This window comes from Oncorhynchus kisutch, linkage group LG19 (genome assembly GCF_002021735.2).
Source record: "Oncorhynchus kisutch isolate 150728-3 linkage group LG19, Okis_V2, whole genome shotgun sequence".
In the NCBI taxonomy this organism is placed as follows: domain Eukaryota; kingdom Metazoa; phylum Chordata; class Actinopteri; order Salmoniformes; family Salmonidae; genus Oncorhynchus; species Oncorhynchus kisutch.
Genome location: NC_034192.2, coordinates 35,515,100 through 35,541,341, shown reverse-complemented (window position 1 = coordinate 35,541,341; position 26,242 = coordinate 35,515,100). Strand labels below are relative to the sequence as shown.

At 44.7% G+C, this 26,242-nt stretch overlaps 1 protein-coding gene across 1 annotated transcript; it reads left to right on the top strand.

Moving 5' to 3' along the window:
* Positions 1-4,665: 4,665 nt before the first annotated feature.
* Positions 4,666-25,822, top strand: LOC109864702 (GDNF family receptor alpha-4). The gene is made up of 8 exons (XM_031798381.1): positions 4,666-5,248; positions 12,154-12,435; positions 15,593-15,670; positions 15,990-16,341; positions 16,450-16,559; positions 16,818-16,952; positions 18,777-18,913; positions 22,127-25,822. The coding sequence occupies exons 1-8, from the start codon at positions 5,209-5,211 to the stop codon at positions 22,325-22,327; spliced, it is 1,335 nt and encodes a 444-aa protein (XP_031654241.1). The 5' UTR covers positions 4,666-5,208; the 3' UTR covers positions 22,328-25,822.
* The last annotated feature ends 420 nt before the right edge of the window (positions 25,823-26,242 follow it).

Sequence of the window (26,242 nt, the reverse complement as noted above, 5' to 3'; positions counted from 1 at the left end):
GTTGACCCATCAAACCATAATCCAGACTTAGGGCAAAGGGCGCACCCTTTGTCCCTCCCAACCTGATGATTAAGAACATCAGCCTGTTGCTGTTTCTCAAGGTCAGTAGTTTCAGATGAAACAACCGACTGAAAGTAGAGTGCATGTGTGTGACAACGGGATGCTGCCAATTTGGCCACCTCATCAGCTAGGCTGTTACCAATGCAAGCATAATCACTCCTACCTGTGTGTGCCTCAACCTTAACAATAGCCAATTTGTTAGGTTTTCGCATTGCTTCAATCAACTGTTCAACATATGTCCTATTCTTAATAGGTGTTTCTGTGGTGTTAGTAAACCCTCTCGCCTCCAAACCACACACCATGACAAACAAACCCCAATAGCATAAGCTGAGTCTGAATAAACAGTAAGTGCCTTTCCTGCCCCTAATTCACAAGCTGTTTTCAGAGCTAACAATTCCGCCTGTTGCACTGATAAATGTTCTGGTAGGGACTTTATCACCTTCCACAATCTACTACAGCAAATCCTATGCGTTTTTTTTACCTGTACTCCGATCTACATTATGTATGCAGAACCATCAACGAACAGCACCATGTCAGAGTCATCCAGAGGTTCATCAAACAAGTCTGGTCTTGCCTTTGAGTCTTGTTCTATTAATCCAACACAGTTGTGCTCCTCCCCATCTTCAAGGGACGCCAACAGTTGTGCAGGGTTTACAAAAGAACATCTTTGGATTTCAACATTGGGTTGAGTAAGCAAGCATTCATAGCCTGCTGGCCTTGTACCTGACATACAGGAGTTTTTATGATTCAGTATCGTCATTACTGAATGTGACACAAATACTGTTACAGGGTGGCTTAGTAACAGGTTCTGTGCTCTATCAAGGCCGAATGCAGTCGCTGCCATTGCTCTTTCACATGGATGGGAACCCCTTTCAACAGCATCAAGTCTGGTAGAATAGTAACCACAAGGCCTCATCCTCCCCTGGTTTTTCTGAGTTACCACAGCCGTTGTGAACCCGTTATTTTCCACTACGTATAGGAAAAATGGTTTAGAGTAGTCTGGTAAGCCAAGGGCAGGAGACATTCCCAAGGCCTGTTTCAAATCCTTGAATGCTTTCTCTTCTGTTTTTTCCCCAGTTTAGAACTCTGCTGTTACCACCTGCACACATCTTTCTGAGTGGTCTGGCGATGAGGGAGAAATCACAGATCCAATTTCTGCATTATCCTGCACATCCCAGGAAAGAAACCATCTCTTTCACTGATTTTGGTTTGGGGTTATTCAGGATAGCCTCAATCCTCTCAGGTGATAGATGCTTCTCCTAATATGAAAAGTTCAGTCCAATCAACAACGCCTTCTCTTTCCAGAGCTGTAGTTTGTCCTTTGACACCTTGTGTCCCTTGTTACAGAGTTCAGTTAGTAGATACAGGGTGTCTTTCCTGCACTCGTCTTGGGAGGTGGAGCACACCAGTAGGTCATCCACATACTCTACAAGAGTGCACGTATGTGTGCCACCAGAGACTCTGGGTTCGCGCCCAGTGCTGCTATGAGGGAACTCAAGGTCTCTTAGGTCAGCTTGGAGCATCCTGTTGAAGATTGAAGGGCTGCAAGCATAACCTTGTGGGAGACGATTGTAAGAATACTGAGTTCCCCTGTAGGTAAATGATGACTGCTCTCCTCAGCTAGAGGCACAGAGAAAAAAGCACCACTCAGGTCAACAATGGTTGACATAGCTGGAATGTTGGTGAGTATGGCGAGTATGGTGTGTATGGTGAGTATGGTGAGTATGGTGAGTATGGTGAGTATGGTGAGTATGGTGAGTATGGTGTGTATGGTGAGTATGGTCGAAGGGTCTGGAACAACTGCCATTTCTTGTTCCACTGCTGCATTTAGTGGTCTGAAATCTTGAACCATCCTGTATTTTCCTGACGGTTTCTTAACAGGGAGGATGGGTGTGTTACTCAAAGGTGAAACCAGGCTACCTAAGTATGGTTCTCAATCAGGGACAACGTTTGACAGCTGCCTCTGATTGAGAACCATACCAGGCCAAACACAGAAATCCCAAATTATAGATTAAAGAACATAGACAACCCACCCAACTCACGCCCTGACCATACTAAAACAAAGACATAACAAAAGAACTAAGGTCAGAACGTGACACCTCCCAATAGGTTGGTTATTGTTTCTCCAGTTCCCTCCATTCCTTCAGGTGACATGGGGTATTGTTTCTGTCTCGGTCTGGCACATCCCTCTTTAAGTTTGATTATCACTGGTTCTGCTGACCTTATTCTGTCTAATTCATTCCCCACGCTTGACTATAGGGCAGAGTTGACCTCCTCCAGATCTATTTCTCCCTCTGCAGTAAGAACCATGCTTCGAGGTGGGAATACACCTTAGGGTGCGGTTTCCTCATAGAAGATTATCTTCGGGGTCACAGGGCACATTTTCGATATCAATCTTCAGGTCTCCATCCATGTTGCTGTAGACATTACAGCAAGTTATTTTGAAATCCTCCCTCTTCACCCACGTTCTGTCTTGGTTCATCATCCTCACCATAGGACCCAGGTATTTTGCTTCGTATCCAGGGTTTACACGAAGTATAACATGAGGGTCGAACTTATCACATCCCGTGAACCATGACCATGCATGTCTGGAGACTTCCACCCCAGCTGCCACCCCTTCAGGGCCCGCGTAACAGTTCTGCATGATGACATACAGGTGAGGACCTTTCATGTAATCCATCCAGTCAACCCTGTAGTCTTCATCCTGTTACCCCCTGACATAGAACATAGTACAATGTAGGACTTGATTGAAGGTTCTCTGGTTCCGTATGTCGTCATAGGGCATTAACCATTCTGATATGGTGTGGAGATTCAAAAGTTCCAACTCATAACACGTGTCTCTATGAGACCTTCCCACAATAGTAGTAAAGTCTTCAGTGCAGACTTGGTTCATCATAACCGGGATGGTATTTCTTCCAGGAATCCATGGTATATCTGCAGTTAGCCTTTCTCCTCTGAACGTCGGGGTGGCGTTCATGGTTGTTAACAAGTCTCTACCTAGTAGGTTTACAGGTGTTTCAGGTGAGTTTAACATGGGGGCAGTGATTCTACCCCCATCGCCAAAGTCCAGTGTCAGATCTTTTGTCCAGTACACATTGCTGGGCTGTCCCGATGTCCCAATTACTGTGACGGATGATTTGCTCAGGGAAGCCTGAACAACTTGTCCAGATTTCCCTAAACAGGAACAGTGAGCTCCAGTGTCTATTAGAAATGGTGGGTTATGTCCATTAACGTTGAGCGTAAGCATTGTCTCTTCTCTTCCATCATTGAATTCGTATCAAAACCAGACAGTGGTTACTTCTCTGTGTCTAGTTTCGGGTCTGACTCAGACTTAGCCTGCAAGTACACTCTCGCAACAGCCAGGGCTTAACCACAAAGACTAATATAGATGGCTTGTGCAACATATAGTGGCAGAGATTTTAGACACATAGCAACATTATCTTATTATAAGGCCTGCAGCAAAACACATGAATCTTAAGGTCACCTTAATCAATAATGGGGAGGGTCTTTGGGACCCACCCCCTACATAACATAACGTAGAGCAGAAAGACGCCTGAGCGTAGTCCCCACTCCTGTTTTCAGGGGAAACGGAAGTTAGGTTGAAAATATTGTATCCCTGAAAACCAGAAACATCTGCTTTCTGCCAACGCTGTTAAGGGTGACTGTGTTGTCACATGTTGTCCAGGAGCTCTTCTCCAATTAGGTGAATGGATTGGTCCAGGTGGATTGGTCCCCCAGCAGGCTGTTGGGTTATATGACCTCTGGAGTGGCAACACAGAGGCATATCATTTGTGTGATGGGACAAGGCCATTACGTGTGGGTGTCTGTGGGTGTCATCATTAAAATGGCCCACTGATGATTGCTTTTTGTAATTTGCAATTGAGGTTCAAATAACATACTGGGAATACTGGTTGCAAATACCCCCAACTGTAGAAGTCATCAAAGTTTTGTTTCTCTCTCTCTCTCTTGGTTTTAAAGATTGAAGTTGAATATTCTGATCATTGTTGTACAAGAAACCAGTGATAATGTTTTTCCTAAGTATCCCCATTGTTTTCTTGTTCCATTGTCTTTACTAATCAGTGAGACCCTGACAGGTTGGCCTCATTAGAATATGCAGATTTTAGATCGTAAATTCACACAGGTGTTCAGGCAGTGATTTAGCCAATTATGAAATTGTGTGAATAATTGAAAGACTCATGATCCTCCACTCATCGCTTCTGTCATGATTATTTATGGCTGCCCAGCCATAAACCTCCCCGAGCCTCTTCTCTACTTACACATTACACAGCCCACCCCCTGAATAGAACAAAATACAAATAGAACATAAAACATAGAATAGATTGTATAATAGAATGACACTGCATGGCATCAATAGAATACATAGAATAAAATAGTTTGTCAGGCAATAAAAAGGGATGGTTTGGCTTGACAGTAAGTCCATTAGTCGAAAGGGCAATATTTACGTGGATGTAAATAGATTGGCTGAAATTGATTGGCTTGACACATGAAATACAAACGACCATGAAATCCTATTTAGTTTGAAATGATGGCCAAACTCGAATATGTCCAGCCTACTACAGTAGCCCTACACCACTAACTATATGCCCCCGTCGCCCTGCCTGAGCACTTCTTCTTCAGGACGCGTCTGTGAAAGTCATTTAACACACTGTCGCACAGTGAACTGACGAGCGCGAGGAGGAGGGATCTGTCATCTTCACGGTCTCAGGCAGCATGTGGACGGGCTCCTATCGTGCCACTGTCGAGAGAGAAATGGCGAGAGCCAGTGTCAACATTCGAAAACATCTATCTTTGGGTGCAGAGTAAGCTGATGTTTCACAGCTGTAAATAGTTTTGGAGTCTTGGTTCATTGTATTCAGTCTACAGGGCACGCGCTACACTTTGGCGGTGGTGACAGTTAATCTGAGCTGGGTTCTCGGCCAGTGCAATCTAAGGAATTAATCGTTATACAGGACTATACACCTGCAACTTGTTCCCAGAACGGTGGTGACTGACTCCCGTTGGATGTAACGTTGAGCGGAGTGACGCGGGTCGGTTTGCGGGCAAATAGAGCGGTGGCGGACCAAACGCACATCGTCCAATTTAATCTCCCTTCCCGTGTCCCTGTGCTCCACCCGACTCATAACGGAGATGTTGCTCCTCGGAATACTGCTCAACATCTTCATACGAGGTAAAATGAAGGAAGATATCCATGCTGTTACATACATTTACCGTCAGTCATTCAAGCTACACGCTGGTCTACTCTGACCTTACAATTAGTTTTTTAGCATCTGGGGTTTATAGGCAATCATGACACATTTACTCATCTAATTTAAGTATTTGATCATTTCAATTCGTAATAAGGCTAATTACCCCCATAACACCATAACAACATTTTACATTATGGTTAAAATGCGCGTTTTCAGTGAGCTTTGGATGCAGGCATGGCTTCTAATATGTTCTGCAATGAATACATGTATTACACCTATTCATTGATCTTCTAGGCTACATAAACTGCTCTTAATAAACAATTTATGACAACATTAATATTTAGTGAAAAGAGAGACTGTAAAAACCACTTGAATTTAAACTTTGGATTAATGAAAATATTTTAGAAATTATTTCCAGTCTTGGGACAAAGGCTGATGATCGCTAAAACCACTCGTTTTTGATATTCTGAAATGGATATTCTGTGAGTTGGTGCCGCCCGATGCATAGGCTACACAAATAATTCCCTCGCGGATCGACCGTTTTATTTATTAGCCGTGTTAATGATTGTGTTTTTGGTGTGCTGGTGTAAGCGACAGTCCCAGGGGTCGCATTGTATATCATCTGTGGGTTGTCTGTTTCTCCCTCGCCCGAGTGAGCGTGGTTTGATTTACGCAAACACCTTTCTGGCTTGCAGGTCTCTTTCTTAAAAATAAAAAAAATCTTAATATAAATTCAGCTCACCTCCAACCGCACATCAGAATAAATGGTAAAGTTGTTGTTCAATGAGGAAGCGCACTCAACCGATGCCTGTGTGCAAACAGCGAAATCGTGGTTGACGTCTTATCGGCGCACAGGTGCGTATGACCGCCAGATATGCGTCCAGGTGTGTTTGAGTAGCCGCAGAGGCAGACACTGAGACCGGGCGCCGCACGGAGGGGTGCGCATTAAGTTTTGACAGCCCAGCGGGTCACACACACACACACAGGTGACAGGTGTCTCCATCAGAGGTGATTTTACTGCACAGCGGGAGGCTGGGGTTGAACAAGAGGGCTTTGGCAAAGGTCAACGGCAGATAAACAGCTAGCTGTAAACTCCTTTATAATTTCCTCATAGAAAAATATTCAGTTAAGGGAAAGAAAATGGCATGCATGGGAAATGAAAAGGTATTGTAACGACCCTGGGTTTATAAGCACGGAAATCGACTCTGCCGCACGAGCATGCTTTTGCGGCACAGTCAATAGCGCGCCGGACCTCGGGCTCGAAGGTCGAGGGTTCGAGACCTGCTCTCTGCTGTTTCATTACATTGGTGTCGGAAGTGATCGGACCTTGCATCCACGACAGTGCGTGTTGCTTGGCCGGTGAGCGCGTTCCTGTAAGACGTAGAGCCACAAGCTAGCGCGAGGACGCGCGAGGTGGGACCTGCTCCCTGTTGTTTCATTTCAATATTCTCTGCCCGCTTCAAGTTGCACCGTAGGCCTATACAGAAACTGCCGTTGACTCTTTCGATACTATAACATGAAAAACGGTTCGTTACTAGAATATCTGTTTCTTTAGGTTAACCTACTTCCGTCAAATGTGTCTCATGTCATAGCCTACGGATTGAGATGACGAGTCTGTCTAGTAATTTGTCAGACTCTTCTCAAGGGGGCAGTAGTAAATTAGCCAGGCTGACGCAGCGCAAAACACGTTTGTGAAGCAAGCAAGAGAGAGAAAATGCCGACTGCATGGCTTCTTCTAACGAAAACATACTTCCACGCCCGCAGTTTATTGACAAAACTGGCTCCAGAAGCGAACTATGGGAATACTTTGCCAACAGAGCAGATGATGGGAATACTTTCCTTACAAAGCATACACTCTAAAAATAAAAGGTTCCTGGAGTGTCCTTTAGGGGTTCTGCAAATTGAAACTGGGGGAACCCGTATAAATTCTTCGTAGAACCCTTTTTAAAGGGTTATTCAAATAACCCATTTTAATGAATCCTCAAATAACCTTTGCCGTTTATTTTTGAACTACTCCCCTCCCATATTATTATTATTATTAATAATATGCATAACAATAACACAATATTTGTGGTACATGTGAATGAAAAACACTGTTAATGGTTTTCATACACATACCTTGTCCATAATGTAGAGGCCTATGGGATATTTTCATTAATGAGGTAAGGGAGGAGGATCTGCATAACCTACCAATACCAATTGACATGTCTTTGTATGCCTCCTCCTGTGTGTACCTGCAGACACAAAGTGAGCAGTTCAGTCATCTGCACCCAATACAGCTATATATTCTTACCTCATTTTGATTGAATGGTGTCCATTTTCCATTTTAGGAAGATTTGAGCAATTATGAAAAGATAGATGTTATCATCATAAAACAATATCAATTTATATCATACAATTATCATAAAAATGTACCTTCAATTTAGGATATCTTTACATTTTTGGGTTAAGTGCCTGCACCGGCTGTACTTCGAAATCCAATCAGTTGGGCAGTTAGGTTTCTACAAAAAACCCAACCAACTAAAGAGGTTCCTTGATGAACCCCACCTCATTTGGTGCTCTTGGAAGAATATTTTGGGGGCATTTTTCAGTGCCAAGACCCTAAGGTTCTTCAAAGAACTTTGAGGATCTTAGAAGAACCCTTATTGAAACCCTCATTTTTAGAGTGCACCGAAACAACTATGCAAGGCAGGGCAGTGCAAGGGCGGTTTAGCCAAAATGACAAACTATTTTACACACAACATTTTAATTGTAATGTTATTCTACTAGCAACAGGAGGCTATTTTCAAAAGATTTTTCAGTGACACTAACATGAACAGACACTATGTACACACAAGTATTTGGACACCCCTTCAAATGAGTGGATTTGGGTATTTTAGCCACACCGTTGCTGTCAGATGTATAAAATCGAGCACACAGCCATGCAATCTCCATAGACACACATTGGCAGTAGAATGGCCTTACCGAAAAGCTCAGTGACTTTCAACGTGGCACTGTCATAGGATGCCAACATTCTAACACGTCAGTTTGTCAAATTTCAACTGTACTAGAGCTTCCCTGGTCAACTGTAAGTACAATTTGTCTGTCCTCTGTTGCAGCACTTACTGCCAGATTTCAAACTGCCACAGGAAGCAATGTCAGAACAAGAACTGTTAGTCGGGAGCTTCATGAAATGGGTTTCCATGGCCGAGCAGCCGCACACAAGCCTAAGATCACTATGCACAATGCCAAGCGTGCCGTAATTGGACTCTGGAGCAGTGGAAACGCATTCTCTGGAGTGATGAATCCCGCTTCACCATCTGGTAGTCCAATGGACGAATCTGGGTTTGGAGGATGCCAGGAGAACGCTACCTGCCCCAGTGCATAGTGCCAACTGTAAAGTTTGGTGGAGGAGAAATAATGGTCTGGGGATGTTTTTCATGGTTTGGGCTAGGCCCCTTAGTTCCAGTGAAGGGAAATCATAACGCTACAGTATACAATGACATTCTAGACGATGTTGTGCTTCCAACTTTGTGATAACAGTTTGGGGAAGGCCGTTTTCTGTGCACAAAGCCGAGGTTCATACATAAATTATTTGTCGAGATTGGTGTGGAAGAACTTGACTGGCCTGCACAGTGGTTTGACCCCAACCCCATCGAACACCTTTGGGATGAATTGGAACGTCGACTGCGATAGCCCTATTTTGTAAAAGACCAAGGACATATTATGGCAAGAACAGCAAAGAGAAATTACAGTCCATCATTTCTTTAAGACATGGTCAGTAAATCCAGAAAATTTCATGAACTTTGTGTGCAGTCTAAAAACCATCAAGCGCTATGATGAAACTGGCTCTCATGATGACTGCCACAGGAAAGGAAGACCCAGAGTTATCTCTGCTGCAGAGAATAATTTAGAGTTACCAGCCTAAGAAATTTCAGCCCAAATAAATGCTTCACAGTGTTCAAGTAACAGTCACATCTTAACATCAACTGTTCAGAGGAGACTGTGTGAATCAGGCTTTCATTGTAGAATTGCTGCATACAAACCTCTACTAAAGGGCACCAATAATAAGAAGAGACGTGTTTGGGCCAGGAAACACGAGTGTAAGGGCTATTTGACCAAGAAGGAGAGTGATGGAGTGCTGCATCAGATGACCTGGCCTCCACAATTACACAACCTCAACCCAATTGAGATGGTTTGGTATGAGTTGTACTGCAGAGTGAATGAAAAGCAGCCAACAAGTGCTCAGCATATGTGGGAACTCCTTCAAGACTGTTGGAAAAGCATTCCAGTTGAAGCTGGTTGAGATAATGCCAAGAGTGTGCAAAGCTGTCATCAAGGTAAAGGATGGCTACTTAAATATTTGTTTAATACTTTTTTGTTTACTACATGATTCCACATGTGTAATTTCATAGTGTTGATGTCTTCACTATTATTCTACAATGTAGAAAATAGTAAAAAATCAAGAAACACCCTTGTAAGAGTAGGTGTGTCCAAACATTTGACTGGTGCTGTAGACTGCATTTGGATTACTGATAGTGTTGTTTGTGTTGTTAACTGGATTCATTCTGACATTCCTGATTTCTTGTTTCTAGTTTTTGATTTTTTTTTTTTTGTGTACTTGTTTTAGGAGCTGACAACACAAGCATTTCGCTGCACCCGCTTTAACATCTGCTAAACTGTGTACGTGACCAATTAACTTTGATTTGATGATAGGATTGATAGCACATAGGATTTGTTTGGAATACGGATTGTGTGTGCATATGGGGACAAAAGAGATGTGTGTGAAAGCCAAGAAGAGGTGTGTGTGTGTGTGTGTGTGTGTGTGTGTGTGTGTGTGTGTGTGTGTGTGTGTGTGTGTGTGTGTGTGTGTGTGTGTGTGTGTGTGTGTGTGTGTGTGTCTGTGTGTGTGACCGTCTAGTGGTTGTGTGCCTCCATGGGGTAGCTTGGGGTTGTATGTGTGTTTTTGTTGATAACTATGATTTGGAACTCTAACACAGGAGTAACAGATGGTGTGTTGGGCTTTTGCCTCCTTGGCTGGGAGATTCACCCTGTTTGTGTGTGTGTGTGTGTCTTCACTGAAACTCTTTAATTTGCCCATTCTGCTGTACACACAGGGACTCCATGACATCATACCTCACTGCTCCCTCATATGAACTTTGGGATCACACTCCACTGCAGTGTATCCATAACCACTGATCTTGAGACAGCTCTCCCAATCCATGACCTATCCCTAACCATTAATGAACGACACATCAGAACTGGCCCAGGATCAGTTACATGTAAAATGGTAACATTTAAACCCTACAGGTGTAATGCTTTATAGCTTTCTGTTAAAACGGGTTTCACCATTTATAATGTCTTACGAACCACATACATACGGGTCCCCACAACTTCTTTCAAAAGGTGATAAGGTCAATGTGACGTCATGTGATTGTGAGTGATTCACCTGGTATGTGTATGGCAACGTGTGACTAGTTCAGTCTTGAGTTCCCTGCTTTTTATGTGACGTGGGTAATTTGTCTTCTTCCTCTACCTGTAGTTGGTGCTCTAGTGTTTAAAGCGGCCATCTGCAGTAGAAACAGTAACAAAGCGGGTTCCCCACCGCTGGTTTGGTGAAATGCTGAGGGCTGGATAAATGTAATCACTCTCAAATACATAGACAGAGCGATGGATGCAAGGATTGACCATCCATGATATCAACATTATAGTTTTAACCATGTTTTAAGGCTATATAGTGTTTGTTTACATTTTCTTTGTTTACAGACATTGGAGTAAAACAAGCTTATATTTTGGGGTTCTGACGGGGGATACGACAGTTGAACTAAGCTTATGAAGCCTTTATAAAAGTTATATTCTTGAAGAATCGATGGGTACACATCATTCATTTATGAGTCGAGAAATGGATGTAGCAACTGCTGATTGCCCCTTTAAGCGTTCTTACGACCCCGCCATACTTTATTTATTCCATTTACGTTCTCCCATTGATCTACGTTGTACCCAGAGTCTCGGGTAGTCTGTTTCCTGAAACTCAACACATTCGATTTAAATATGTTGCTCTGTTGAATATGAAGCTCCTTTTGCTCAACCACTTCAGCCATCGGGTGCAGGGTTTCCTAACTGACTATTTCAATCCGCTGTGTAGTGCTCAGGCGAAAAAAACAGAACTCGTACCCAGGTGGGGCCCCAGGACCGAGTTTGGGATACCCTGATCTAGTGTGTGGCAAGGTGTGTGTGTGTGTCACAGACAGATTGCTGTACCCCCCTCCTGTGGATGTGTGGTATTGTGTTTTTGTAATAATGATAGACTCCGTGCCCACAGTCCCCCTCACAGCAGGAGTCAGACATAAAAGGGTTCCTCTCTGGTTGTGTGCGCGTGTTTTTCAGCACATGCTGATTGCGGCTCACACTGTGAGTGTGTCCTAGCCAGCAAGGTTCTGATTGGTGTGTGTCGCCAAACGGTGTTTGTCTCTGTCTGCTTTCTCTCTCTCTCTCCGGTGAGTTTTTAAATGACTGTAATCGGAAAACGTTAGTGTGTCTGTAGGTTTGTGCGTAAAACCATTGAATTTTACCAAGGGAGAATTTTGTATTGGTTTACAAATAACAATCGAAAGCACCCGAAAACATCAGGCAGAATATTTCTGGGGTAAAATAGGAGGTATTTCCCAAATCTGAAAACTCACACTGCAAACTCTGGCTTTTGATTCACTCGAAGACAATGCCTTCTCGTCCATGGAAATGAGATACGGTAGAGAAAGACTCATACATCCAGTATTGGCTTTTCATTTTTCCCCTGTCCACCATATTGAGTGGACCATTTAGAAATGTTTGGAACAGCTACTCATCCCAATACGATGGCTGACCATTCTCCTCCTCCCCTCTGTCTCATCCACCCTCTTTTCTGTAGGTGTGGTCCCCTCCTTGTCGCCCCTCCCCCTTGGCTTTGTAGACTGTGTGGAGGCAGAGAGGGGGTGTAAGGAAGACCCCCGGTGTAAGGAGCTGTATATGACCCTGGAGTACTGTGCATCCGAGGAGGCGTTGGCTCCGCTGGGGAACAAGGCCAGCATAGAGTGCCTGGAGGCCCTGAGCGGCCTGCACTACCTCCCTCTGTTGGCCTGCAAGTGTCAGCGCGGTGCACGCAGAGAGGAGCACTGCCTCAAAGTCTACTGGAGCATCAGGATCCTGCAGGGTGAGTGTGTGTCCGCGCGCGTGTGTGTGTGTGTGTATGAGTTTATAAAAAACGTGGTAGGTGTAGACGCGCGTGTGTGTTACAAAGTGTGTATGTTTGATTACTAGCTTGCAGAGGGAAGGGGGCAGTTTACATTTTTTAGTACCATTGGTTCTTGACCCACCATTTGGCCAATACTACGTTAGACCCCTGGCCATCCTCTGTGACACATCCCTATAGCCACCGTGTTTTGCCACTGATGCTACAGTCACTGCATGGCCACGCATCTGACTATCAGGCTTGTGTCCCAAATGGCACCCTATTCCCTATATAATGGGCACACTATTCCCCATAGGTCCTGGTCAAAAGTAGTGCACTAATATATATATATATGGAATTGGGTACCATTTGGGACTCACCGTCAGTGAGAGTTAATGACAGCTAATGGAGCTATCCCCCATGCTCCGTTAGTCACCATGCATACGGTAATTACACAGCACTCTTCTCTAACGCAGAACAGAGTTCTCTCCCCTACCGTGTCATTAAGGAAAACAGTACACAGGGATTTACATGAGCAGATTAGTAGATTTATATACTGAACAAAAATATAAACGCAACATGCAACAATGATTCAATGATTTTACTGAGTTACAGTTCATGTAAAGAAATCAGTCAATTGAAATAAATAAATAATGCCCTAATCTACGGTTGTCACATGACTGTGCAGGGGCGCGTCCTTGGGTGGGCCTGGGAGGGCATAGGCCAACCCACTGTGGAGCCAGGCCCAGCCAATCAGAATGAGTTTTCCCTTACAAAAGGGCTTTATTACAGACAGAAATACTCTTCAGTTTCATCAGCTGTCCGGGTGGCTAGTCTCAGACGATCCCGCAGTTGAAGAAGCCAGATGTGGAGGTCCTGGGCTGGCGTGGTTAGATGTGGTCTGAGGTTGTGAGGCCGGTTGGAAGTTCTGCCAAATATTCTAAAATGACATGGAGGCGGCTTATGGTAGAAAAATCTACATTAAATTCTCTGGCAACAGCTCTGGTGGACATTCCTGCAGTCAGCTTGCCAATTGCACACTCACTCAAAGCTTGAGACATCTGTGGCATTGTGTTGTGTGACAAAACTGCACATTTTAGAGTGGCCTTTATAGTCCCCAGCACAAGGTGCACCTGTGTAATGATCATGCTGTTTAATCCGTTTCTTGATATGCCACACCTGTCAGGTGAATAGATTATCTTGGCAAAGGAGAAATGCTCACTAACAGGGATGTAAACAAATTTGTGCATAGAATTTGAAAGAAATAAGCTTTTTGTGCTTATGGAACTTTTCTGGGATCTTTTATTTCAGCTCATTAGCATCCACACACAACTTAGTCTTTAGTCTCAGTACACTTCAACTCTACTCTAGTGTGGTCTTAAAAGCAACAGTTTATTTCTTTCATTAGGCTAATTAGAATCATGTTCCAGATCTGAACTAATTACATGGTGTGAGTACAATCTAACTACACTGAACAAAAATATAAACACAACATGTAAAGTGTTGGTCCCAGTGTTGGTCCCACATGGGACCAACACTTTACATTTTGTGTTTATATTTTTGTTCAGTGTAGCCATCTTTATAGGGTCGGATGACAGGTCACATGATGGGTCAACTGACCAGGAGGCAATCTTGGCCATCTAGTGTATTCACGTTGAAGAATTCATGAACAGCCGCCCCCGCAGTAGTGCAGCTAATTAATTATTCCCATCGGACTCGAGTCATCTGTAGCACTTCCTGGGGCTGTATGGACAGATTACTTGCTGCAAGGCCATGTTCTGGCTGAGCTGTTGTGGTTGACTGTTGCAGCTCGGGTAGGCAGTAGTTGACCACGGTTACTGGTTGGCAGAGAAAGTGACCATCTTGGCTGCCCAGTCGACTCCCGAACTCGTGCTCCTTGGGGCATGAACGGCTCCGGCCGCCCCATGAGAAGATCTTTGATGGCTGGAGTAAAATGCCTATTGGCTCCTTTTCTTGGGGCCAGGGTTGGGTACAGGTCAGGTATTAGCAGAGGGTAGATTGCCTGAGCCGAGTCCAGAGCAGTTAAGGTCTGAAAGGTACTGGGAGCTCTTAGGAACTGGAATTGGGCCAGTTGATCTAGAGCTGAGGGCAAACTAGCTGAGCTGCTAGCCTGTATACTGAACTCAAGGGTTGTGGTAGCATTCAAAGCTGGTCCGCAGTTATATCTCCTTCTGGGGATGACTGGTTGGAGCTGCTTGAATAGGCTTGTACTTGACTTGCAGAGAGAGCTGCCCTAGACTTTACTGGTCTGCTGCTGCCTTAAGGGAACCTGGGGCAGAGGTTCTCAATTGTTGAGATTCGTGTGGCAGTTTTTTCCGGCTCAGAGAGGAAAAGTTGAAGTGAGAGGTTTCACTTGCCAAAATCAGTCCAAAAATAAGCCCAATGCGTTTCTATGGGCTTATTTTGGACCTAAACGTTACGCCTGCTTTCCTGCCTTTGGGACAATGACTCCCATTGTTAAGGGAGAGAAATGAGCATCTCGTCATTATATACAGATCTCTGGAAGGATATACTTTTATGCCTGCCACGTTAGGTTAGATACACAGACCACATGAGAGAGGGATATACACAACAATGAGAGGGACAGAGACCTTTTGTGAAAGTATACCTCACCTACTTTGAAGAAGTAGTAAAATGATCGTCAGACAGCTCTGCAGCATACTTAGGCAGGCTAGCTAAATAGGATGACTAAAGACAGTACAGTATGGGGAACACAGCCATCTTTATAGGGTCAGGTGACCGGTCCCCTGATGGCTCATCTGACCCTCATGAATGGTAAATGTACCCATGATGGAATTTAGACTAGGTGTTATTATGATGTTGGTAGCAGGTGTGTGAAGTTTTAATGAGATGTTGGCTGAGTGCTTTGAGTCCCTGTTATGATGTGATGCTTCCGTGTGTGTTTGATTATGTTGTGATTCTGTCTCCTGTGGTGTTGGGAGATTATGATGCGATTCGGTCTACTGTCATGTTCTTTTCAGGTTATGTGGTGATCTCTCCTGCATTTGTTATGTTTAGGTTGCGATGTGATATCATGATGTTAGGTTGTAATATGACGCTGCCTCCCATGTTATTATTATTAGGTTGTAATGTGATGTTCTCCTCTGTGACCATGAAGGTTATGATGACTTTGAGGGGTCTCCCTATGAGGACTCGCCAGTGGAGTCTTCTCGAATGGCCTCCTTAGTGGCAGCAGGTAGCCTGCAGCACAATCATTTATTACCCTCAGGCACTCCTGATCAATACACTCCTAAACCCTATCACCAATCAATCCACTCATCTCTACAGCACTCAAGTGACCAGATTTTCACTTTCTCTCCCCTTTCTTTCTCTCTCTGTTGCCCCCCTCTTCCTCTCTCTCTCTCTCTCTCTCTCTCTCTCTCTCTCTCTCTCTCTCTCTCTCTCTCTCTCTCTCTCTCTCTCTCTCTCTCTCTCCCCTTCTCTCTCTCTCTCCTTCCCCATACCTGTCTCTATATCTATCCACCTCTATCTTTCCCCATCCCCCTCTCTCTCAGCCTCCTCTCTTCTTCTAGATGGACAGAACGTATGTCTGAAGGCAGCCCAGGACTGTGGTCTGTATGAGAAATGTGGTTCCCTGAGGTCTGAGTACGTCCTGGCCTGCACCAAGCATGCCCCAGGCTCGGACCACTGCAACAGGCAGAAGTGCCACCGGGCGCTGCGGCGCTTCCTGGAGCGCGTTCCGGAGGAGTACAGCCTGGGGTTGCTGTTCTGCCCCTGTACTGACAAACTGTGTGGGGAGAGACGCAGGAAGACCATTGTCCCTTCCTGTTCCTACCAGGAGAGAGACTGGATACAGCCCAACTGTCTGCTTCTGCAGAGCTTCTGCAGGAGGGACCAACTCTGCAGGTCAGACAAACACTATATGTACACACACAAAACACAAACCTTTTTGCTCCTAGAAGCACTCTCATTTGTGTGTGTGTGTGTGTGTGTCTGTGTGTGTGTGTGATTCAGGTCCAGACTGGCTGATTTCCAGCATAACTGCCAGCCCTCTGGCCATTCCCCTTCTAGCTGTATCAGAGAGAGTGGAGCTGTGTGCCTCAAATCCTACGCCGCACTGATCGGTAAGAGAGCGAGTGAGAGAGGGAGGGGTGAAAGAAGTCAGTCTGGTTTCACGAGGCTTGAGGAGAAAGGGGGATGCAGCTAAATATGAAGGATGGAGAGGGGTCAGATGAGGGAGGAGAGAGACTAAAAGAAAATAGAGAATGATAAAGATGACAGATAGTGTGTTAGCGGATCGTGTCAGGGCTGTGTCAGTGGGCCAGCCTTAGGAACTTATGCAGTAGGAGTTGACTTCGGTAACCTTTGACCCCCCCCTCCAGGCACTATCATGACCCCCAACTACGTCAGCAACAGCACTGTGGATGTGGACTTGTGGTGCAACTGCGAGGGCAGTGGCAACCAATGGCAGGACTGCCTGAGGATTCAGCACATGTTCACCAACAACCCCTGTCTGGGTTAGTCTGTTCGTCACCCATATGAGTATGTACAGTTGAAGTCGGAAGTTTACATACACTTAGGTCGGAGTCATTAAAACTCATTTTTCAACCACTATAGTTTTGGCATCTTCTTCGTCATTTTTCCAACAATTGTTTATAGACAGATTATTTCACTTATAATTCACTGTATCACAATTCCAGTGGGTCAGAAGTGTACATACACTAAGTTGACTGTGCCTTTAAACAGCTTGGAAAATTCCAGACAATTATGTCATGGCTTTATAAGCATCTGATAGGCTAATTGACATAGTTTGAGTCAATTTGAGGTGTACCTGTGGATGTATTTCAAGGCCTACCTTCAAACTCAGTGCCTCTTTGCTTGAAATCATGGGAAAATCAATAGAAATCAGCCAAGACCTCAGAAAAGAAAATTGTAGACCTGCACAAGTCTGGTTCATCCTTGGGAGCAATTTCCAAAAGCCTGAAGGTACCACGTTCATCTGTACAAACAATAGTACGCAAGTATAAACACCATGGGACCACGCAGCCGTCATACTGCTCAGGAAGGAGACGCGTTCTGTCTCCTAGAGATGAACGTACTTTGGTGTGAAAAGTTCAAATCAATCCCAGAACAATAGCAAAGGACCTTGTGAAGATGCTGGAGGAAACAGGTACAAAACTATCTATATCCACAGTAAAATGAGTCCTATATCGCCATAACCTGAAAGGCCACTCAGCAAGGAAGAAGCCACCGCTCCAAAACCACCATTAAAAAGCCAGACTACGGTTTGCAACTGCACATGGGGACAAAGATCGTACTTTTTGGAGAAATGTACTCTGGTCTGATGAAACAAAAATAAAACTGTTTGGCCATAATGACCATCATTATGTTTGGAGGAAAAAGGGGAAGACTTGCAAGCCGAACAACACAACATGTCAACCGTGAAGCATGGGGGTGGCAGCATCATGTTGTTGGGGTGCTTTGCTGCAGGAGGGATTGGTGCACTTCACAAAATAGATGGCATCATGAGGAAAGACAATTATGTGGATATATTGAAGCAACATCTCAAGACATCAGTCAGGAAGTTAAAGCTTGGTTGCAAATGGGTCTTCCAAATGGACAATGACCCCAAGCATACTTCCAGAGTTGTGGCAAAATGGCTTAAGGACAACAAAGTCAAGGTATTGGAGTGGCCATCACAAAGCCCTGACCTCAATCCTATCAAAAATATGTGGGCAGAACTGAAAAAGCATGCGCGAGCAAGGAGGCCTACAAACCTGACTCAGTTACACCAGCTGTGTCAGGAGGAATGGGCCAAAATTCACCCAACTTATTGTGGGAAGCTTGTGGAAGGCTACCCGAAACGTTTGACCCAAGTTAAACAATTTAAAGGCAATGCTACCAAATACTAATTGAGTGTATGTAAACTTCTGACCCACTGGGAATGTGATGAAATAAATAAAAGCTGAAATAAATCATTCTCTTTACTATTATTCTGGCATTTCACATTCTTAAAATAAAGTGGTGATCCTAACTGACCTAAAACAGGGAATTTTTTCTAGGATTAAATGTCAGGAATTGTGAAAAACTGAGTTTAAATGTATTTGGCTAAGGTGTATGTAAACTTCCGACTTCAACTGTATGTCAATCAAGCAATTGTCAGACCAATCAATCAATGCACTTTACATGAGGCAAACAATCAATTTACTGCTTGACACTGCAATCCATCAATCTGTCAAATAGTTAAACACTCAGACACACACTCGCTCTCATGCACGGATGTGAATACACACACACACACACATTATGTAATGTAATGTGTCTATCTGTCTGTCTCACAGAGAACTCCATCAGTACCATGGGTAGCTCCTCCCCTCGGCCAGTGGAGAGCACTTTTCCCCCGCCCTCTCGCCCCTCCCCCTTGGACCAGCAGAATGAGCTCAGCAACAACGCCCAGGATGAGCTCAGCAACAACGCTGTGAGGACTACTACTCAACATTACCCAATACTACCTAACATTACTCAGCATTTCCCAATACAACCAATCATTACTCAGCAATACCCAATACTACCTATCATTACTCAACATTGCCCAGTACTAACTGACATTACTCAACAATACCCAATACTACCTATCATTACTCAACATTCCCCAATACTACCTATCATTACTCAACATTACCCAATACTACGTATCATTACTCAAAATTACCCAATCGTACCTATCATTACCCAACATTCCCCAATACTACCTATCATTACTCAACATTCCCCAATACTACCTATCATTACTCAACATTCCCCAATACTACCTATCATTACTCAACATTCCCCAATACTACCTATCATTACTCAACATTACCCAGTACTAACTGACATTACTCAACTTTACCCAATACTACCTATCATTACTCAACATTACCCAGTACTAACTGACATTACTCAACATTACCCAATACTACCTGACGTTTCTCAACTTTACCCAATACTACCTATCATTACTCAACATTACCCAATACTACCTATCATTACTCAACATTACCCAGTACTAACTGACATTACTCAACATTACCCAATACTACCTATCATTACTCAACATTACCCAGTACTAACTGACATTACTCAACATTACCCAATACTACCTGACGTTTCTCAACTTTACCCAATACTACCTATCATTACTCAACATTACCCAATACTACCTATCATTACTCAACATTACCCAGTACTAACTGACATTACTCAACATTACCCAATACTACCTATCATTACTCAACATTACCCAGTACTAACTGACATTACTCAACATTACCCAATACTAACTGACATTACTCAACATTACCCAATGCTACCTAACATTACTCAGCATTACCAAAAATGACTTAACATTACCCAATATTATCCAATACTACCTAACATTACTCAATACTACTTATCATTACTCATTACTAAATGCAGCAGACACATTTCAGTTGAATACGTTCAGTTGTACAACTGACTAGGTATTTCCCTTTCCCTGAACACTAACCATCAAGTACTGAATATGTCGATCTAGTACAGACCTCTAGCACTCTGACCATTGACCAAAGGTGAAGTGACCACAGGCTGGGCTCTGAAGTGTGACCAATTTGGTCACATATGTGACCAAATATTTTCCTGTTTGACCTGGGTTTTTATTTTGGGAGCAACAGTGCAACGAAATAGTGCCAGTTGTGGCATGGGAAACTGTGTGAAAAAACTCAGCAGCGTTGCAGTTCTTGACACACTCACACCGATGCGCTTGGCACCTACTATCATACCCCATTCAAAGGCACTTTAATATTTTGTCTTTGGTCAGTCTGTCATGGAAAGAGCAGGTGTTTCTGATGTTTGTACACTCTATGTACATGCCAAGTCCAATTGAAAAATCGTCATTTGATTTTTTTGCCCATATCGTGCAGCCATACTAACAACCTGGTAACTTTACTAGTATATGCAAAGATTCTTCAGGAGATGTGTTTCAAAAGTAAGTAGTATTCATATAGGCCCAATGGAGGTATCTATTTTTCTGTTGCTCCTGAATTTCATGTGGTGCTCCTAACGTTTTTAAATTAGATGCACCAGTGCTACAAATGATTAGTATTTATTTAGAGCCCTGACCAGAGGCTTCTGGAATGACCATTGACAACAGGAGTGACTGCTGTTGGCTGACCGCTAAATCCGGTTCGGTCAATTGATCAGAATGACAGTGAAGCGCTTTGTGTCTCCACTGCTTCCCACATGCTCAACACAGCCAGAGATTATCTCCGTCGCCAGCTAGACCAGGGGGATTCCAGTACCCTCTCTTTCTCGCTCTCTCTCTCATTGGCTGTCTCCCTTTCTCACTATCTCCGTCTTTAATTCTGTCTCTCCCACTACAACTCTGTTTCACTTGCTCGCTCTCTCTCCCTCCCTCTCTACATCTCTCTTTTCCTCTTTCTCCCCTCTCTCTTCCTCACTCTCTCTAAATATTTTTCTCTCTCTCTCTCTCTGAGAGGATTAGATGAAGGTGTTTGCAAGAGAAAGTGCATCAATCAAACTTCATCAGTATTAATTTATGCATGCCCATCTGTCTATCCATCCCCCCCTCCTTCACTCTCCCCCTAATCCTTCCTCCTACTCCCTCCCTCCCTCCCTCCTTCACTCTCTCTCTCCCCTCTTTTCTCTCGTTCCCTCCTCTCCGTGTTCCACATTGTAACCCCTCTCTCCATTCTCTATCTCTCTCTCTCTCTGTCTCTCGCTCTCTCTCTCTGTCTCTCTCTCTCTGTGTCTCTTTCTCTCTCTCTGTCTCTCTCTCTGTCTCTCTCTCTGTCTCTCTCTGTCTCTCTCTCTCTCTTTTTCAACCACCAATACATTGTTCCGCTTACCTATATCCCACTTTCTCCTTCCATCCTCTCTTCTCCTCACTCATCCCTCATGTCATCCTCTCTTCTCCTCACTCATCCCTCATGTCATCATCTCTTCTCCTCATTCATCCCTCATGTCATCCTCTCTTCTCCTCACTCATCCCTCATGTCATCCTCTCTTCTCCTCATTCATCCCTCATGTCATCCTCTCTTCTCCTCACTCATCCCTCATGTCATCCTCTCTTCTCCTCATTCATTCCTCATTCCTCCCTCCCTCCTTCACTCTCTCTCTCTCTCTCTTTCTCTGTCTCCCTTTCTCTGTCTCTCTTTCTCTGTCTCTCTTTCTCTCTCTGTCTCTCTCTCTCTGTCTCTGTCTCTCTCTCTCTCTCTGTCTCTCTGTCTGTCTCTCTCTCTCTCTGTCTCTCTCTCTCTCTGTCTCTCTCTCTCTCTTTTTCAACCACCAATACATTGTTCCACTTACCTTTATTCCACTCTCTCCTTCCATCCTCTCTTCTCCTCACCCATCCCTCATGTCATCCTCTCTTCTCCTCATTCATCCCTCATGTCATCCTCTCTTCTCCTCATTCATCCCTCATGTCATCCTCTCTTCTCCTCACTCATCCCTCATGTCATCCTCTCTTCTCCTCACTCATCCCTCATGTCATCCTCTCTTCTCCTCACTCATCCCTCGTCATCCTCTCTTCTCCTCACTCATCCCTCATGTCATCCTCTCTTCTCCTCACTCATCCCTCATGTCATCCTCTCTTCTCATTCCTTGTTTCTTTCTCTCTTCCTCTCTTCTAACACTATCTCTCTCTCTGTCTCAGGTGGAGCAGAGTGAGGAAGAGGAGGATATGGAGGAGGAGGAGGGGGGTCAGTTTGACGTGATCCCTCTCTATGCTGAGAAGGCCACGGTGTCCAACCTGGGTTCTGGGGGTGGGGAGGTGTCCCCACGTCTTTCCATCGGCCCCCCTCCCTCCCTGCTGCTGCTGCTTCTGCTACTGTCTGCCTCTCTGAGCTGGGGGTAAGAGGGGGGGGCACCCCCTTCACACAGACAAGAGCCCCCCCATACAGACAAGAGCCCCCCAGAGAGAGAGAGAGAGAGAGAGAGAGAGAGAGAGAGAGAGAGAGAGAGAGAGAGAGAGAGAGAGAGAGAGAGAGAGAGAGAGAGAGAGAGAGAAATTTGTACAGTTTTCTTTGTCTTGCTTCACCTCCCACTGTCAGAGACTTGTCTTGTATGACAGACCGGGATGAACCAACTCCAAAGTGACGGAGGGGGGTTAAACTGAGTGACTTGATATATTATATGTAATTTCCTCTTTTGGTGAAAACATGTGACAGGTTACTATGGGTCCGATGGCGCTTCAGTATATTCAAGCTTAACTCTGTCCATTCATACCTCTATCTCCAGTGATGGAGAAGTGCTTTCAGTAAGTCATGAAAAACTAATCAGTGGTATGAAGGAAGTAATGTGCATATGTAGCATCTCTAAACATGTAGCTTGACAGAGTGTGTGTGTTCTGTCTGTGCCAGTGTGTGAGCGTTATGCAAAGAGTAGAGGGTTTTTCAGAATCATCTTGTCTCCCGCCTCATACTCACCCTCGTCAGCAGACACACACACACACACACACACACACACACACACACACACCTGGCTGCAGAACATTAGATCCAGCAGATGCTTATGATTTATTAGTCTATCTGTGTCCTATGACTCAGCACAGGCCTGGGAGAATGACCAACGGCATTAACACAAATAAAACAGTCAGAATGAGAGGGAAAAAGGCGTTCCATAAATGTGAGTAATAAAGCAAGTACAAACCAAATGTAATAACTTTTCAACAGGTGCAGGCGCCCGTCTGGGGTTGACACTGGCAAAGAAGACGAGGGGGTATAGAGAGAGTTTATCGTGTGTGGTCTATTTCCACTTTTTACTTGTTTTAGTTTGAGGGGAGATAATATGGTACGGCATGAACTCTTTATCTTATAGTGGCTCTTGGGGGAAAATGTGGGTTAGCGAGCAGTAGAGGGAGAGAAAGAAAGAGTAAACCAGAGAGAGAGAGAGAGACCCTTGAGCGGAAACATACCATAGAGAATGGCTGGCCCTCCATTTCCTCTGTCTTATAAATCTTTTGCTGACACTAATGTTTTTTGTCTCTTGTTCTTTCCTATTTCTGGGGGATGTAAAATTAACTTCCATCCGGAGGGGTTGGAGATGGTGGTGGACAGAGAAGGGGGGAGAAGGGAAGGGCAGGAGGTGGGTGAAGGGATGGGAGGGGCTAGATTGGTGGTATGTCTGCAGTATGTGTCTTGCATCACTCTCTCCCGGGCACTAAAATTGAATTATAAACTTACACACACCAACTGTCCAACGGCACGTGAACAACAGACAGTTACACAAAGTGTCTGTCAATCAGTCATTCTTTCCGAAAGAAAAGAGGAACACGCTCACCTGAAGATTTATCCTTCCATTCTATAGAACACGAGCATCATTAATGCCAAGGTCAGCTAGTCGCTCGCAGATCTCGTGCTGGGGTTAATTGATAGCAGTGAGGAAAGTAGGCGGGAGATTGATGCGCCTGTCAGGCCAGTGTGGGGCCTTTACGAGGCCTGTTGTTATTTTTTAATTGTTGTCGCGGCCGTTTGTCGTCTGCTGACACCTCTCCACTGCCAACAGACAGACTGAGAGAGAGAGAGAGAGAAAGGGGAGGAGGAGAGGATACCAATCATTTACATCAATATCTCTGAAATAAACAAGCCGAGAAGCCATGCGGTAAATCAACTGGCATCGAGAAGGGTAGTGGAACGGGGAGGGATTATTTTACTGTTCTTGTTCGCTCATATTACAGCTCTATCATAAACACACACACACACACTGTCAAACATTAGTTCAATGGTGTCTGATTCCCCTGGACTTGAGCATTTTAATCCTGGATGTTGGCACCACTGTTGGCTTAGTTATACCGCCCACTGTGGAGAGACTCAGCCAGGGAGAGATACAAAACAGCACCAACAGAAAGGCACACAGGGAACTAGAATGACACACGCTGATCACAACTCTGTGAGAAACATGTCCAGAGAGAGAAGACTGGAGGAAAGCAAAGCGGGAGAAAAAGAGAGGAAGAGAGAGAGCGAGAACTGATATGACCTGCAGGCTTATAGCAGAATAAGTGCTGTAGCTTGGCTTGGCCTTACTGATCTATTTCACACTCTGTAGGTCCTAAAGCATCAGCACTCTACTGTAGCACAGCCTCAGCTCTGCTGCTGCAGCCGGACACACAGTGGAGGACGCTTTCCATTAGATTCATTGAAACAAATACACAAGAAAACGAAAGCCGGAAAAGGCACCATTTGAGCCCAAACCTTCCTGAACGGCTCCTATAGCCGCCACACCTGGGACACGCATTCATTGGTTGTCTTACTTCATACGCTCAATGGATGTTTCTGTGTGCTGTGTTTTTGTGTGTGAACAACCAGCTGTGCAGTGCTGTCTACCTGCCTGCCCTGCTATCACATTCATAATCACCTATCTTTAATTTATAGAACTGCTGTACTACGTACTCATTAATATGCCTATGCCAGATGTGTACGTTGTTGTTTATGCATACGCGCAGTAATTACCGCAAACAGTGTCATGTTGTATTGACTGCATATCGGCCATCAGGATGACTTGTGTGTGTGTGTGTGTTGGACATTGCTGTGGAGCATATGGAAGACTCAGAGGATGCTCAAGGGTTACAAGGTTTTCCTGCTGCACCTGTACTTAGCTCTGTCTGTTTGTCACTCTGCGTAACCATGGCGATGCTGTATCTCTGTTCACTGTCGCACCAAATCCTGCTAAATGGTGTTGAATAATGCTCAGATGTTCAGCCTTTTCTATCCCAGCACCTTCGGAGTTGAAGCAGTCATTTTGAGCCCCCCCCCCCGTGCCTCCTGCAGGTAGTCGGCTGAATAGGCTGATGGGTATTCAGAAGGGGATGGGACGCACGCTGGGACTGCAAATGAGACGCACATTCTTGAGCAAGCAGAACTGTACTGCCTGACTACTCTGCACAGCAACAATATGATGATGAAACCCTTTCTTCCTTCTTGCTCACTCTCCCGAACGCTGCAACGCCGAGTGGACCGATCTCCTCTCTCTCGTCAGCCCCCCCCCCCCCACCCCCCCCACCACCACTATCTTCGGTGTGTTGCTCCGGACAATGGGCAGTCACAGGAAGGACCGTTCGGGATCACAGAACTGCTCTGCTGGTGTTCAAGAATGCAAAACAAAACATGATGTCAAAACACTGATGCCATGAACATTCTGTTTAAGCATGCCTGTGTACCACAGGAGAGGGCCAGCTTCGGCCCACTACCCCCCCTGAACCGGTTCTGTTCCGACCCCTCCAGTACACACCTCGCCCAGTGTTCTCTTGATCTGGTAGTGTTCTGTGCTTTCCTCCATCTGCTGTTCAGAGAGACAGCCACCACCCCTGTGTACATCGGTGAACATAATAAATATATGATCTCACATTTCCTTACTTCCGCTTCTTGTTTTTGTGTAAAGTTGACCTTAAATGAAATGCCTTGGAACTGTTGGGAATGCGCTGACTAGAGCATGTACATGAGCAAGTAAAGAAAACGCACTTGAACTGGGATATATATTTGAATTGCAGAGAGGATGCACTTAGCCAATGTAACTTGTATCAATAGTCGACTACATTTCATGAACACATTGAGACGGCCTATAGATTACCTTCACATGCACCAGTTCTCTGTCCCAGGTGCGACATGGTGATATTGTGTCAAAGCAGTGACAACGATGATGATAATTGAAACACTACATCAGGTTTAATGGCCGTTGTCAGTGTGTGGTTAATGAAATCATTGGGATGTATTTCTGCTTCGTCTGAATTCTCCTTAATTCTACATGCTCCAGTGCTCTATTAGATCATTAAAGA

Bases quoted from the DNA above. Each gene is read 5' to 3' on its own strand.
- LOC109864702 (XM_031798381.1), top strand. From the start codon at position 5,209: ATGTTGCTCCTCGGAATACTGCTCAACATCTTCATACGAG. The intron at 15,671-15,989 runs GTAGCCTGCAGC...CCTCTCTCTCAG, and splicing joins GGCCTCCTTAGTGGCAGCAG to CCTCCTCTCTTCTTCTAGAT. The intron at 16,560-16,817 runs GTAAGAGAGCGA...CCCCCCCTCCAG, and splicing joins ATCCTACGCCGCACTGATCG to GCACTATCATGACCCCCAAC.